The sequence below is a fragment of the Mercenaria mercenaria genome, chromosome 7 (genome assembly GCF_021730395.1).
Source record: "Mercenaria mercenaria strain notata chromosome 7, MADL_Memer_1, whole genome shotgun sequence".
Classification (NCBI taxonomy): Eukaryota; Metazoa; Mollusca; class Bivalvia; order Venerida; family Veneridae; genus Mercenaria; species Mercenaria mercenaria.
In genome coordinates this window covers 75,204,114-75,220,921 of record NC_069367.1, presented here as the reverse complement: position 1 = coordinate 75,220,921, position 16,808 = coordinate 75,204,114, and the positions used below count along the sequence as shown (strand labels likewise).

Below are 16,808 nucleotides of genomic sequence, written 5' to 3'. Positions count from 1 at the left end.
CATATCAACCAGCACTGAACACTAGTCGGGATATCAGCCGCGACCGGGAATCGAACCCGGACCGCTGGCGTTGTAGTCCAACCTGCTAACCACTGCGCCACTTATTTGATGAACGGATGACTGAATTTCCATAAATCATGACTGTTAAAATAAATCACAAGTCTTGTCGGCGTCAGGGCATGAAGACATGGTACATGTATGGTTTAATGACACAACATGATTCTTCCGATACATGTACCATATTTCAGTAGAAACTGTGCTAGATCACTATATACATTTTCGTACACTGTTCAAAAGATGTAAACGTCAAGCTGGAAACGTAACTGAAATTCGGCTTGAATATGCGTAAATATCGGGTCTTCTTGACAGATAGGGAAGCAGACGTTATTTGTATTTTGGCGGGAAAACAGCATGTGCCTTCCAGGATATTCCTTCGGTAATGACTGAATGCTTATGGAAAATTACGTTTTGGTGTTATATTTCTGCGTCAACATTGTGTTGAAGCTTTTATGTTATTGTTAATAAAATGCTCTACAACCAAATAAGAATGCATGCTTAAGAGCTTGAATTTATATCGTGTCTGTTCGTCCGTCACAGGCGCTTATGATTTTTTTATTTGAGTATTTAATATTATATTCGTGGTTTCAAAAATAAGAAAGGATGTTAACGTTTAAACACTAACAGATATGTAATGGCAATTGTTTCACTTGTTCTGGTGACTCACTTCTTGAAGTGCTGGGTTGGAAGCTGTAAACGAACATGTTTTACGGGTGAGCTTATAATAAATCAGATGGGTGGGGTTTAGACATTTTTCCATTCTAACTGCAAATTTTCAAAGCGGAATGAAGCAGTTTGGTGACTCTGAGATGCTTTTGAGATGTAGAAAGGGGAAACGGTAAATTCCACAGACTCTTTCCATGTTTCGATTTTTGTACATTTAGTTATTGTAGGTGGTGGGACTTAGTAGAAAATTCATAATTATAGGTAGTGGAGGTGAAGGAAAATCAAAAATCATGGGAAGTGGGGTTGGAGGATAATAAAAAAGTATGAGTGGTGTTTTTTTTTTTCTTTATTTTTTTTTTATCAAAAAGTGCCTTCCGACCCACCCATACAATTAATTCTGGAACTGTTCTTATAACATTCACTTACTTTTATCAACTACGCACGATATGATATCAAAGTTTACAATTAATTTACCCTTTGTTATATTTGCTTATTATGTGATCTCCTCGTAGAACGAAGAACAAACACATGTATAGATATCAAATTGCTATGGCGCGCTTTACGTACAAGGCATCTAACGTCAAAACGTTGAGTTGTACATCCAAAAATCAGAAGGACAGTTTGTCTTCAACAAAGTATTGCGAAAAACTGAAAACGTAAAGTTCCCTTTTTTATTTGATATTTCACTTTTGCCGAAATTCAGACTTTTAATGGGCCTGTAGATTTTTAAGGATGTAATTTTCGCGTATATTTGACGATTTTTTGTCAAAATTTTATATAAGAAGGAACATGGTTTGCTTTATCAAATGATAAATGTTCGTTGTAATATGGTGCGATATCACTTCCACACAAGCTAGTCCTAATATAAATTAAATAAAGTGTTAAAATTTACAGTTTCACTGATTTTAAATCATAATTAGGCATTTTAGAGGACTCAAAATGGCAGTATTTCGACATTTTGGCGCCCTTAGTTGTGACGTCCATGACGTCATCACTGATAACGCATTGTTGCCAAGACGACGGAAAAATAGTTAAGAACCATAGTGCTACAGTTGGACAAAGTTTCATCAAAATCGGAGGGAATGCCATATTTGATGATTAAGGTATCGACCCACCTTAAGTTCGAAAAACGTGGTTTCTCGAACAAGATTATGGTTTTTGGTCATTATCCTATGTTCACCAGCGTTAACCTATGTTTACGGTTGTAAACCCATGTTCACGGTCATAAACCTAAGTTCTCGATCGTTAACATATGTTCACGTTCGTAAGCTATGGTTTACACCCGAGAATCCTGGTATACTCCCGTAAACGTAGGTTCACGCTCGTGAACTTAAAATAACGGCCGAAATTCAAAGTTCAATTGAAAAACCTAGTTGAAACCTGGGTTCACGGGCGTGTTTTCGCCCGAAAATATGGGTAAGTATTAGAAAAACCTGGTTTTACGTTCGAAAACCCTTGTTTATCTGTAATTGTTAATTCTACTTTTTTTACCTTAAACCTAGGTTAACGCTATTATTGGACAACTGGCGTGCCATAACCGTTTATATATGTTTCTTACGAAGCGATAATAAACATTGAGGGACATAATATCAGATAAAATATAAAGGTAACAAACACAACATCTATATTTCGATATGCAATCCCCCCACCCAACACACACATTATGTGTGAATGTGTGAACATTGATCAAATGGGGCGATTTTCTTGTCGGTATGAGGGAAATTTTGGGCTCGAACCCCGCTATAAACCTGACTGTTAATGATCATTGTCTAGTCATGTTGCTTCCTTAATATGGTGGTTAGGAAAATTGACGTACCCGTAATAATGTATTTTTTGAAGAGTATTCAATTCCTACTATGAGATTACTTTAACTAATTTTTCAGGAGAGCGTAGGTTCAACCCCTACTAGGACCAAACTTAGTTCATTATTTTTCTTTTTTCGAGTAAGATAAACTGTTGTTTTTTAAGACATATTATCATTGATCTCTCGTACAAAAGCGGAAATGTTTTATTTGATTAGTCATTTCTTGCTGTTTCAAATGAATTTGACCTGAAGGGTGAATGTTTAGACATCTTTGAAAAATACTTAATTACATTTGTAAAAGTTCTTGATTTTGCATTTATTTTTACAAAGTTTGGAATAAATGTAGGTAGGTTGGTTCTACTTCTGCCCTATGGTTCTTTATGAATGCATAGAGCAAGGCCATAATTTTCTAAAGTTGGAGCTTAATTTTTTTCCGATTAAATCCTTTTACTCGAGGCTCCCCAGAAAAATTGTTATCGCCAATTTTATTTTGTGTTTTTTTATTGTTACGCTATATTTTGAGGTTTCATTTAGAAAAATATTTGGTAAAATGAATTCTCTGTGATCGTTTTGCACAACGGCTATCACTTTGAAATTTGTCTCTGTTTCAGCTGGAGGAAAAAAAGACATAACTTAAACAAAATTTACAAATAAAGAACAAACAAACAAACAACAACACGGTAAAAGTCATTTAAAGATGAATCACAGTGCGAAATATGTTAACTTCAGGACTGTATCAAGTTAGTGCAATTGTTACACATTACCAATACGGGTCCACTATCTTAATATAACCTGAAAAAAAGTTGAAAACGTGTGTTTAAACAAAACTCGCTACATCTACACCCCCACCCTTAAAGCAAATTGGTGACAAAGCGCTTTTTACATTATATCTTTCAGTATTCGTCAGAATGTTTAAAACGAATTTAGTATAAAAATAACCTAAAAACAGGTATAATGTGGTCATTTGTTTCTTATCACGTTACTGTGGCAATCACGCAGCGATTACGTCCCTTAGTACCTATGACAAATGATCTGAAAGAATAGATTCTTAAAACTTAAGCCCTAAATATAAGACCTGACATAACTCATATCACTATAAGTTCATTTTAATTGATATTTCATATTTCTTATTATCCACGTTATGTCAGGTTGTCGGATAATGTGCAGTATAATTCATATCGATGATTGTTTCTCGGAACCAGCGTTTGTTTACTTAGCTCCTTATAGACCGAGGTCATAATCTATAACGAAGCGGTCACCGTTGAGTTAGTTCCATTCATACGGACATTTCATTCGTGGAGGCGAATTAATTTACCATCATTATGTAATATTTTCTAATGTTATCTTTCAAGTATTTACCGTTAGAAAAATAAAACATTATTATAACATGTTTGCACAAGTAGATCTATTGAAACAGGTAAGTTTAACAATCTTTATACAACTCTATGGCGAAACTGATTAACGTGGTGGACTATTTGAATTGCGCATGAAATTATGTTTTGTGTTGTCAGTCTCAGCACCTGTTGAACTTTACAGAAACTCGATATGGTTATAATAGTCTGGCGAATATCGCCAGCCTAAAAATGATAAATTTTAACACAAATATTTTCTTAATTGCTTTATAAAGTAGTAGGCCCCAACAGCAGGGTGTGGGAAGTGGGGATTCTGGGAAATTAACTCTTAATATTGATGGCATTTACAAGACACATATTTAGTTTGTGTAAGGCAGCTGAAATGGTTGATACTGACTGACATTATGGACTGGGCAATGGCGCAATTTGCCCCATTCATGCACACACAGTATGGATACAGTTGCACACAATGGAAAGTTTACCAAGTCTTTGAGTATCATTCATGTTTATACTTTTTCTTTATACATATCAAAAGTGTTTTCATGATTCTTTTGACCATAACTGCACTTAAATTGCTCGAAAAGTACAAAACAATCAGGTCGTGAAAATACGTGATATTTGGCATCTATGCATACTATTGGATTACAGCTTTTGGTCAACAAGTTTTTGATTCTTTATTCAATAAATGTACTAATTTTTCAAGTGTTTTAGAATGTATTTACTTACGCTAATTACAGTATGCAAGCAAATTTATTTGTTGACTTTTTTAGTCTGCCCGTATCGGCCATGTTTCTGAAAATAGAAACAGGACTGGGTTTCCCGATGATTTTTATGCCCCCGAAGGGAGGCATATAGTTTTTGAACCGTCTGTCTGTCGGTCTGTCAGTCTGTCGGTCTGTTGGTCTGTCCGCATTTTTCGTGTCCGGTCCATATCTTTGTCATCGATGGATGGATTTTCAAATAACTTGGCATGAATGTGTACCACAGTAAGACGACGTGTCGCGCGCAAGACCCAGGTCCGTAGCTCAAAGGTCAAGGTCACACTTAGACATTAAAGGATAGTGCATTGATGGGCGTGTCCGGTCCATATCTTTGTCATCAATGGATGGATTTTCAAATAACTTGGCATGAATGTGTACCACAGTAAGACGATGTGTCGCGCGCAAGACCCAGGTCCGTATCTCAAAGGTCAAGGTCACACTTAGACATTAAGGGATAGTGCATTGATGGGCGTGTCCGGTCCATATCTTTGTCATCGATGGATGGATTTTCAAATAACTTGGCATGAATGTGTACCACAGTAAGACGACGTGTCATGCGCAAGACCCAGGTCCGTAGCTCAAAGGTCAAGGTCACACTTAGATGTTAAAGGTCTTTTTTCATGATAGTGCATTGATGGGCGTCTCCGGTCCATATCTTTGTCATTCATGCATGGATTTTAAAATAACTACGCATGAATGTGTGACACAGTAAGACGACGTGTTGCGCGCAAGACCCAGCTCCGTAGGTCAAAGGTCCTAAACTCGAACATCGGCCATAACTATTCATTTAAAGTGCCATCGGGGGCATGTGTCATCCTATGGAGACAGCTCTTGTTTTTATTAATGTGCAAAACAAACATTTATTATGCCAGAATTGTCTTGATACAAAAATAGACTATTAAAATATCTGTAATATTTCAACAAATTCGTGTTCTTTACAAATTCTGAAAATTCGAAAAAAAAGAAGATTTTTTTCCGCTTCAGACAATATTTCATTTCAGATTAAAAACACGTTTAAGATCTAACCTAGATCCTGATTAAAGATATTTTGAAATCATCGACAGTAAGGTCAGTTCATAATATGTTTTTAAAGATAATTTAATTAGCGGTAACTATTGATGGCAATTTAATTTTTCATCAGGAAACTGCCCGTACAAATTGGTTTAATTGTCGTCTGCTGAATATAGAGTTGAAGAAAATTGGCATTTTAAAATGTTCCAAAAAAGTAGCCTGCCAGTTCAGTCTGATTGATAGCTAGATAAGTAAGATTAACTTCCGGTATAATCGATTTAATTATCGTCTGCATCCTACCGCCTTAGGCAATGTTATCGGCATAGTTGACACATGTTTGAATACACCAGGTAATAAACTGTCCGCTCTATCGATTTTCTACACTAGCAGACCGCGGGTTACTGTCTCACTTGGCATAATTATTTATGTAGCTATTAAATAAAATAATCGCCAGTTCCTGCCGCCAAAATGAAAAAATATTTGCCATTTAAATAAAATAATCGCAAATGGCGATTATGGCGACTGACAGCGTGAGCCCTGCCGAATCCAGTCTTTATTCTACATTTTCAGGAAAAATGACGTTACACCATCACTTCTGGTTTATCAAACATGCAGAACTACCTTAAAATGAACACTTTTGTCTTTCTCCCTTAACAGGACAGTTCCTATGTGACCTAAGTTATGTTGATGTGAAATTCATAGTATGATAATGAGAAAATACCTTTTGTAGATTATCCAGAGGAAGGTTGTATTGTCAACCTTGGCAGAAAAGCAGATCTAATACACGGACAGAGAAAACAGAACAAAGGCAGCCATCAGTCTGAAACACACCAAAAAACATTTTCTGAAGATATTGCAAAATTTAAAACTTTTGAGTCTGCTGTTGACAATGTTTTTGAAGGAGTGGTATTCCATGATGATAACAGTAAGGATTTCAGTGTAAGGAAAGAGAAGAGTTGTCAAGGATCAGATAAAATCCCTTTGGAAGAAGGCAGTAATGATGTCTCAGTTCTTGAATTGTCAAGGAAATCTTCTATTGCTAAAGGGTGTGCTTTCAATGATAAAGGAAATGCTTCCTTCCCTGAAGGCAGTGCTTCTTTTCCTGAAGGCAGTGCTTCCCCAGGTAAAGTCAGTATAGGAGAGTTACAAAGTCCTGCTAAGCGTGCAGTTAATAAAATATTAGAAAAACATTTTGCATCGAAAGGGAAAATTCTTTGCCCTTTAGATCTTCAGGGGACCAGTGGTTATACTGGTATCACAAATACAATATCAGTTTCTGAGTTAAGACAAGCAGCACAGTATCATGGCTGTACTAATGATATATTGTTTTTCTCTAACCATGACCCTCCCAATACTAATGGGCCCCATACACAATCAAACTCATCAGGAATAGGTGAGACTTTTGAACAATGGAAACTAGCTGAACCTGATGGACTAGGCAACCTTGCTAAACAAGGCCATAGGCCTACCTACTTATCCACCGCAAAAATTACCATCAGATATCCAAAACCTGTCTAATGTCAAAATGCCTCGTACACTTCCATTAGAGAAAGCATTAAGTCAGTCCCCTATTATGCTCAGCCAAGATGGAGCTTCCCAGTCCTATTCTGGAGGTTCTGTTTCAGAGCTGGCAGATTGGTCAATGCCTATCAGTGGAAAGGATTTGCCTGGGGCTATCCAAAATATTTGTACCCAGTCAAGCCTGGACATACCAGCCCAATCTGAGCCACCAGATCTAACACATTATACATGCAGCACAGAGCTTAAACATGCACTTCAGATGAAATTTCTGCCATTTAAACATTATGGCCAAACAGGGCCAAATAACCAGGTAAATGGTGGGGCTACTTGTGGTCAAAGATACCATCCCTACACTAAACATGAATCTGCATCAACTGAACAGTTTCAGGAGTCATTGCCAAACCTTCCAGAATTTATGGAAAGCATTTCCAAGTAGGCACAATGTTGTTGAACTAAAGTAAGATTAATTGTCTGGGCTTATTTGAATAGAATGTTGTAGAACATGAACCTAGGAGATTCAAGAATGTTTACTAGCATATAGTATATTAAACAATAAAGAACATAATAATTGAAAATGATTATAAACTCAATACTATCTGTTACAGCATTTTTCCTCAAGATTTGGCAGGGAAATTTTCATTTATGCTAACTAAGATATCCTAACAGATAAACAGTAGCCCATCAACAAATACAGACACAACTGAAATTTCTAAACCTTTTTGATGTCCAAAACGCCTGACATTTCACAATGGAAAGTACCATATCAAAATCATTTTGTGACAATGAAGACAAAGCTAACCAAGATATTTTAAAACTTTAAAGTGTTCCTACTACATTGGATTTCTTTAGACTGAAAAATTGTTGAAAAAGACGCTATGCCTGGACACACAATTACCTTATATTGAGGAGAAATTAAGGAAAAATATTCTGGTAAAGTCAAATCAAGCCATTCAAACAGTAGGTGATTAATTCCTTTCTGGAATGAGGCAAAACAGAGCAATTTTTGCAAATAAAATATATGAACTTTTGTATGCAGTGCTTATTATGTCATCTGTTTCATTTGCACCAACTGTTTGAAGGGCAGAGGTAGAACATATTGGAGCATCCATTAGCATTCTGGTCTGCACAGTGAATGGAGTAGGCCCATAGGTATTTTACCTGGAAAGGAAATATTCTCTCCATATTAAAATGTAAAAAAAATCTATGAATTGTATGATTATTTTGCTTTACCATCATACATGTGAAAAGTATTAAGCTGTGACTATATCTTAAATTTATTTAAAATTATTGAAAGACATGAAATAAATAGATAATTTGTTTGTTATGGTAAACTGAAACTAGCGTCTAGATTTTATATTCTCACTGGCAGTACTAACATTCACAAAACTATTTCAATGATGTTCATTCAGTGAGAAATATTTTTGTATTGCACTGAAACAGAAAAATATGATGTGTATTGTTAACAGTTTGTTTTGCTGTAATGAATGTTAATCAAATTAATAACATACCAGCTACTTGATGAATTTAATTTTCTAATGAACTTTTTATTGTTTTTTATATTATGTACACAGAACAAAGTTTGGTGATTATATCGTTCCTTATGTATGCATTCAGATTAGATGAACACATTTGTCCTCCAAAAGAACAAATATGTCATCTGTAAGAACAAAAATACCATATGTAGGAACATTGTGCATATATATATATATATTATGTCTTGTTACATGTTTTAGGTGCTTCAAAAGCACATTATTGGCTTCTGTTAATGAGTTTGTTAGTATTTGTGATTGTCATTAATAACTGCTTTTGTTTGTAGTGTCAGGCTTATCATTGTCACAGCTCATTTATTGGCTGAAGGTTTTGGAAAGTAAGTTAATTTCTATAAATGTTTAGCTCACCTGAGCAGGAGGTGCTCAGGTTGAGCTGTTTTGATCACTCAATGTCTGTCTGTTGATCATATGATCATAAGAGGCGACTAATAGGGTCTTAACACTTGGTTTTGCAGTAACTCTGTGATTCCAGCAGATATGCAAATTTTGATTCCATACCTCATGTTTTTATTTCGATGTAAATGAGATGTGGAGCCAAAATTTGTAGTGCTGTTAGGCGCAGTATAACCTGTACTGTGTTGGTTCGCCGTAAAACCCAAATAAATACAGTAAAACACCGCTCGCTCGCGGTCGCAAGGGGATGAGCAAAATGCTCGAGTTATCCATGGTTTCGAGCGACCAAAACATTGACCATCATACAAAGAAAACTAAAGTGTCATCGGGACCGTTTGCAGAGTAAACGGTGATGCTTAATAATAACAAACTTGTGACATTTGCAAAAACAAACGTATTAATACAAACGTTATCTATTGATAGATGTCTCAATATGTAATTTGTAAATGATACATGTGAAGAAACAACTAAGACTTTTTTATTCATCAACAAGTGCATATCATAATTATCGTCTCAATTTTATGAAAAGGCTATATTATTTCCTTCATTTGCAAGCAAACAACTGCTGATTAAAATACTAAGATCTCATAACTATCTTCTCGATCCCGCAGAAAAGATGCGTTAGTAATCAGTAATTGTTCGATATTTAATCAATAAAACTTTTCTTTAAGCTTTTATTAATAATTAATCTCATCATAAGATCCAATACACCGACAAACAAACATTTAAGATAGTCTGGGAATAGACTACGCAATTCTCACGGTGTGTGAAAATGTTTAATTAACCGATACAATCTGACCACCGAAGGTGTGAAACATTTTGACACCTCTGCTTGAGTTAGCCAGAAGCAACAAAGAGTAAATTAATACACAGGGACCAGGTGTCATGCTCGAGCGATCGAGTTATCGATGCTCGACCCAGCCATGGTAATATCACATAGAAAATAGAAGGAAATTGGCCGGGACCACATGAATTGCTCGAGCGAGCCCGGGTGCTCGAGTCATCGATGCTCGAGCGAGCGGTGTTTCACTGTAAATAAACTGTCCAAACATGTCTTCAGATGACATCTCTGAAACTACTGGTCAGAATTGCCCCAAACTTTATGGAATGCCGCACGTGTCTTACGTCAGGACATTTCATTATTGTCATGTCAAAGTGTGGTGTTAACTTGTAAAAACAGTGTGATCTTGTCTACAGAGCGTGTTACTATCTTAAAATGCCAGAAAAGATCAAAGGATGCTTTAACAAGATAACATAGCCTTTTAACAAAAGAAGACACTGTTGTGACAAGTTAACACCACTCTTTGACATGATAACATGCCTAGTTATCATAATAAGATACTATTTGGACAAGTTTACATCACACTTTGACATGATAACATAGCTTTTTAACATAAAAAACATGCTTGGTAGACGAGATCACAAGATCTTTTGAGAAAAAGAAAAAAACAAATTAAAAGATAAAAGGTAAGGGTAGATTTCCCGGAAGTACAGAGCACCCCAAACACAGCCATAGAGCCATGCATCGCAAAGTAGCCCAACAGTAAGAAGAAGCTGTAACGGAAAAATATTTTAGACGGGTTGCTTCAAAAATCCAACATCAAATACATTTTAATTATATGCGAAATGCAGAAAAAAAGGGGTAGGGGTAAGGGGTAGATAAAACGGTCGGGTGTTGGGGGGAAGTGGAGCAAGGATGAATATTCAACGGGGAAAGCCACATTCCTTAAACGCAGTCCCATACATCCTAAACCACAGCAGTGCAGACACACACGTACAAAAGGCACACACACACAGATAAACAAACAAACAATATAGTTAGCATAATAGAACACTAAGTTGGACAAGCTTTAACATTATAACATAGCATTTTCACATAATAAGAATGGAGCCTTTTAACATAATAGAGTTGTAAGTAGATAAGATGACATGACACTTAAACAAGATAACATAAATTATAGTTTAAACATAATAGCATGCTCGGTAGATAAAATCAAACGGTATCTTAACAAGAAAACATAGATTTTTAACATAATAACAAGTTCTGTTGTCAAGATCACACGATACAATAAAACACAGCTTTTAGCTGCAGACAAGATCACACTTTGGCATGATAACATTGCTTCTCAGACATAACATAGCTTTTTAACATAATAAGATTTTTTTTCAAGTTAACATCACACTCTGACATGATAACATGAAATGTCTTGACATAAAAGACAGTTGTGATGTTCCATAAAATTAGGTAAGTAGCATCTTGGCATGGTGTTAGCTTGGCCTCTTTTAGGGGCCACCAGAGCTAAAATAGAAAAACCTGTAAATGACTTCTTCTCATGAACTGCTTAGACCTGGTCTGTTGCATCATTATATGGTATTCTGCTAAATTTCATTAATTTGGGCACGTGGTCCCTTTTAATGGCTGCTAGAGCTAAAAATAGAAAAAATGGCCTGTAGCGTCATTATTAAGTCCTCTAACAAATTTATTTTTCCCCCCGCCAAAGGCGAAGGGGATATTAGAAATGCTCTCCGTCCGTGCGTGCGTGCGTCCGTCCGCAATGATCTTTGTCCGGAGCATAACTCCAAAAGTACTGGAGGGATTTTCTTCAAACTTCATACACTAATAGAACACATTGGGAGGAAGTGCAGTGAGCAAGAACAATAACTCTACCTTGCCTATTTTTTGAGTTATTCCCCTTTATCTTATTTTCTTAAAAAAAATTTGTCCGGAGCATAACTCCAAAAGTACTGGAGGCATTTTCTTCAAACTTTATACACTGATAGAACACATTTGGAGGAAGTGCAGTGTGCAAGAACAATAACTCTACCTTGCCTATTTTTTTGAGTTATTCCCCTTTATCTTATTTTCTTAAAAAATGTTGTCCGGAACATAACTCCAAAAGTACTGGAGGGATTTTCTTCAAACTTCATACACTGATAGAACACATTGGGAGAAAGTGCAATGTGCAAGAACAATAACTCTACCTTGCCTATTTTTTGAGTTATTCCCCTTTATCTTATTTTCTTAAAATATTTTGTCCGGAGCATATTTTCTTCATGCATGGAGGGATTTTGATATAACTTGGCACAAATGTTCACCACCACAAGACGGAGTGTCATGCGCAAGATCCAGATCCCTAGGTCTAAGGTCAAGGTCACACTTAGAGGCCAAAGGTCAGATACAAGAATGACTTTGTCCGAAGCATTTTTTCTTCATGCATGGAGGGATTTTGATGTAACTTGGCACAATTATACACCATCATGAGATGAAGTGTCATGCGCAGTTCCCTTCTTTAGAATTACTTCCCTTTGTTGGTACTTTAAATAGCTTTTATTGTAACTTTTTCATCACTAGTCCTAGGGAAAAATCGAGACCACTTTTCTGTAGTACAACATGCATGCTGCATCCAGTTTTGAGGTGTACTTTGACCAATCTCTACCTGGTAAAGATTTTTGTGTGGACTTACAATTTTTTTATGCCCCCGAAGGGAGGCATATAGTTTTTGAACCGTCTGTCGGTCTGTCAGTCTGTCCGCAATTTTCGTGTCCGGTCCATATCTTTGTCATCGATGGATGGATTTTCAAATAACTTGGCATGAATGTGTACCACAGTAAGACGACGTGTCGCGCGCAAGACCCAGGTCCGTAGCTCAAAGGTCAAGGTCACACTAAGACATTAAAGGAGAGTGCATTGATGGGCGTGTCCGGTCCATATCTTTGTCATCGATGGATGGATTTTCAAATAACTTGGCATGAATGTGTACCACAGTAAGACGACGTGTCGCGCACAAGACCCAGGTCCGTAGCTCAAAGGTCAAGGTCACACTTAGACATTAAAGGATAGTGCATTGATGGGTGTCCGGTCCATATCTTTGTCATCGATGGATGGATTTTCAAATAACTTGGCATGAATGTGTACCACAGTAAGACGACGTGTCGCGCGCAAGACCCAGGTCCGTAGCTCAAAGGTCAAGGTCACACTTAGACATTAAAGGATAGTGCATTGATGGGCGTGTCCGATCCATATCTTTGTCAACCATGGATGGATTTTCAAATAACTTGGCATGAATGTGTACCACAGTAAGACGACGTGTCGCGCGCAAGACCCAGGTCCGTAGCTCAAAGGTCAAGGTCACACTTAGACGTTAAAGGTCATTTTTCATGATAGTGCATTGATGGGCGTGTCCGGTCCATATCTTTGTCATTCATGCATGGATTTTAAAATAACTACGCATGAATGTGTGGCACAGTAAGACGACGTGTCGCGCGCAAGACCCAGCTTCGTAGGTCAAAGGTCCTAAACTCTAACATCGGCCATAACTACTCATTCAAAGTGCCATCGGGGGCATATGTCATCCTATGGAGACAGCTCTTGTTTTTTTTTTGTTTTTTTTTAAGATTAACTTCCCTTAGTTGTTACTATAAATAACTTATATTGTAACATTTTTATAATTGACCGTAGGGAAAAAACAAGACCACTTTTCTGTGGTACAACATAGACGTTACTTTCCAATTTTAGGTGTATTTTAAGGTATCTCTACCTGGTAAGGAGTTTTTTTTGTGGACTTAGAAAAACAAAAGACTTACAATGGTTACTAAACAACCACAAAATTAAAATTCCATTTGCAAATACAGCTGCTAGAGTAAAGAAATTTGCTGTGACGGGCATATATTGTGACATTCTGGCACTCTTGTTCCCTGTTAGCTTTCCATTCCTTCTTTTTACAGTAGCCATATAGAAAAACATCATAGCTATACTGTTCATGAAAATTAATAAAATTTAGCAGTAAACCACCTCACCACTGACTTATTCTGTCTTCCACTCTTTAAAACCCCTGATGTGGACCACAGCTAAACGGTCCTTCAAAACTTTCCCCAAAATTAATACTTTCAGACACTAACTTGCCAGGAGCTTTAGCCTTCAATTATAATATGCCCGGCGGGGGGATTAGCCATGTCTAACATGGCTCTTGTTTAAATGGGGGAGCTTCGCCCTTTGTAGGGGCCTCTAGAGCGAAAAATGAAATGCTCAATGAATGTTCATCAGACTTGATCTGTAGCATTATTGTAAGGTCCTCTTCTGAGTATATTAAAATGAAGTAGCTTGGCTACCATTAGAGACCACTAGAGCTAAAAATAGAAATACCTTAAGCAGCTTTTTCTCATGAACCCTAGATGGATCTTCATCAGACTTGGTCTGTAGCATCATTAGAAGGTCCTCTCAAAATTTGGTTTAGATGGGGGTGGGGTGGGGGGGGCACCTAGTCCATTTGAGGGGCCACTAGAACTAAATATAGAAATGTGGCTAAACTTCTCTTTTGAACTGCTGGATAACCATTTTAAAGAGACCTTCCAAAACACCCGCAGCCTGCTCCAATTATCTGAGCTTTACTTCCACCCAATTTTAAAGACCAAAGAAGCATATAATGTTTGAATTGTTATAAATCTTCTGTCACACTGATTTTTGTAATAAACTTTTACTGCCTCGGGAACGTTTAACTCCTAGAGCATATTATGGAGCCTTTCCAAAGTTGCACATTCTTTCCCCTGTTTAAGCTGTAAAACTCAGGACAGCGATCTAGGGCCATCATGGCTCCCTTGTTCACATGATACTTCTGACAAGTTTTGAAATATACTGGTATGTATATTTCAGAAAGATTGGCCAGACAGAAAATAGTATGAAAGGATTAGGATTTTTTTTCGTGTACATGTGAAACGTTTGCATGTTGATGATAAAGAAGAGAAATTTTTAGTATTTTAGGGGGGAAATTATAATTTCTTGATACCATATTTTGAGGATTTGGAATTATGTCTACTGACAGGAAACATCATTTGTAAAATTTTATGATAATGGAAAATTGTATCATTAGCAGCCATTTATATATCTGCATGTAAGTCGGCTGTTTGATAAGGAAGAAAAAATTACATGTTAGATATTCTCTTTCTAGAAACTTAACTGTTAGTAAGTAAAATTTTAGTAAGTAAAATGTGTCTGAAGATCCTTTGGGAGCATAGAAAGCAACCAAGCAAAATAATAGCTGACTCAGTTTGACCAAAGAACTATAAAATACACAGAATGGCAACTGGCTGTAATCTCGCTTGATCTCGTGTCAGAGCGCGAATCGGCGTTATCTTAGTAAAAACAAACATCGGCGAGCATGGAGTTAAATTTGAACCTTTAAAACTACATTTAAAATACATGTTAGCTTCTAAAACAACATTAGTTTAATGTGAAATAGTCTTAAGACACAAAGTACACGTTTCTTGCCATCAAAAGAAATGTGGTCATACGGTGATAATTAATTTACCGATGAATAATTATTGCTTTCGCATACAAAATGGCACGTGGAGAAAGCGCCACTTCTGGTAAACGGGATCTCATTCAGTTATCACGGGATGTTGGCGAGATTTGCTCTATATGCCTTTCAAGTTGCCGATCTATTTATTTTTATAGCTCTTTGGTTTGACGAAGTCTGTCATGAGAGTAATGGAAATTGCAACATCCCTCATGCCCGAGCTCTAGCAGAACACTATTTTAAAGATATTGAATGAAACATAAAAGGAACCAAATCATGTCTAGCATTTTAGGTTTAAGAAATTGTCATAAGCTTTCATGGGAGATACATTACTGATTTAAATTTGAACAGAGTTCAGAATGTGGACAATTTTAAGACACTTCTTATCGTATCTACATTTGAATGGTCCTGTTCAAATTAAACAACATTGGATATTGCACAGCAGATATAAGACCAGTATTTTACAATTACCCCTAAACGAGACTGTTTGAATTAATGTGAAAATCTGTAACATTCTTTATTGCTTGCACAGTTATCAATGTTTATGATGTTTGTTTTTGTTGTTCTTTTCTATATTTAAAATGGGATAAATAATTCATATTTTGAAAATGAATTGATATACCAGGTACATGTTAGCCATATAAAAGTCAAACTGGCTCAGTTACTGGCACCGGCAGAGAGTATATTATATTATTATAATATTAATAAAACACAGCACATAATGCAAACTACTGTGAAATCATTTAATTTCATGGGCATGAAATTTTTGTGGTTTTGGTCAAAACAGCAGTTTCGTGGGAATATGAATTCGTGGATTACAACTTTTGAACTTTAAGTAAATGGGAATTTTACTTGTTCATTGGGATTTAATTTCGTGGATTGACTCAACCACAAAATCCAGGAAAATTAGTCCCCCAGGAATATTAATGATTTCACAGTATACTTGTCTAGTTTTTATGGTTAAGTTCTCTGAAGAAGTTCACAACTGCTGAACGAAACTTGATAGGGAAGATGTCTAACCAGCAAAAGAGCACGTCCTCCATGACTCACACCCGGTCATATCATACTGATAAGTACATGTAGTTTATTGCTGTTAGTTAGTCTTTGGAAAGCCATAGAGTTTGTTCGTAATTACTTGTCTGTGTTGTGAAATAAATTATTATCTCACAAAAAAGTGTTTACCTTCCTGTACTTGTTTTGAGTTCAATGTTTTCTAAATTAGACTTGAATCTGCTGGACTTTCCAATTTTATAGTGGTATATAGAAATATTATACTAGTGTGTTGATCTGGGCATCTGGATCATGTCCAATTGGTTCTTTATATCAGTTATTTTATATCAATGGAACTTGAAGGAGGAGGGTGATACAAAAACTAACAGAACTATTGAGTTCAGGTCAAT

General features: G+C 36.4%; 1 protein-coding gene across 5 annotated transcripts in view; it reads left to right on the top strand.

Moving 5' to 3' along the window:
• LOC123553899 (uncharacterized) overlaps nt 1-11,499 on the top strand; it is a 57,772-nt gene extending 46,273 nt beyond the window's left edge. For all 5 annotated transcript variants that reach the window (XM_045343635.2, XM_045343631.2, XM_045343633.2 and 2 more), the window contains exon 5: nt 6,382-11,499. In XM_045343635.2, coding sequence (XP_045199570.2) covers nt 6,382-7,169 — 788 coding nt within the window. In that variant the 3' untranslated portion in view covers nt 7,170-11,499. The remainder of the gene's footprint in view (nt 1-6,381) is intronic.
• The last annotated feature ends 5,309 nt before the right edge of the window (nt 11,500-16,808 follow it).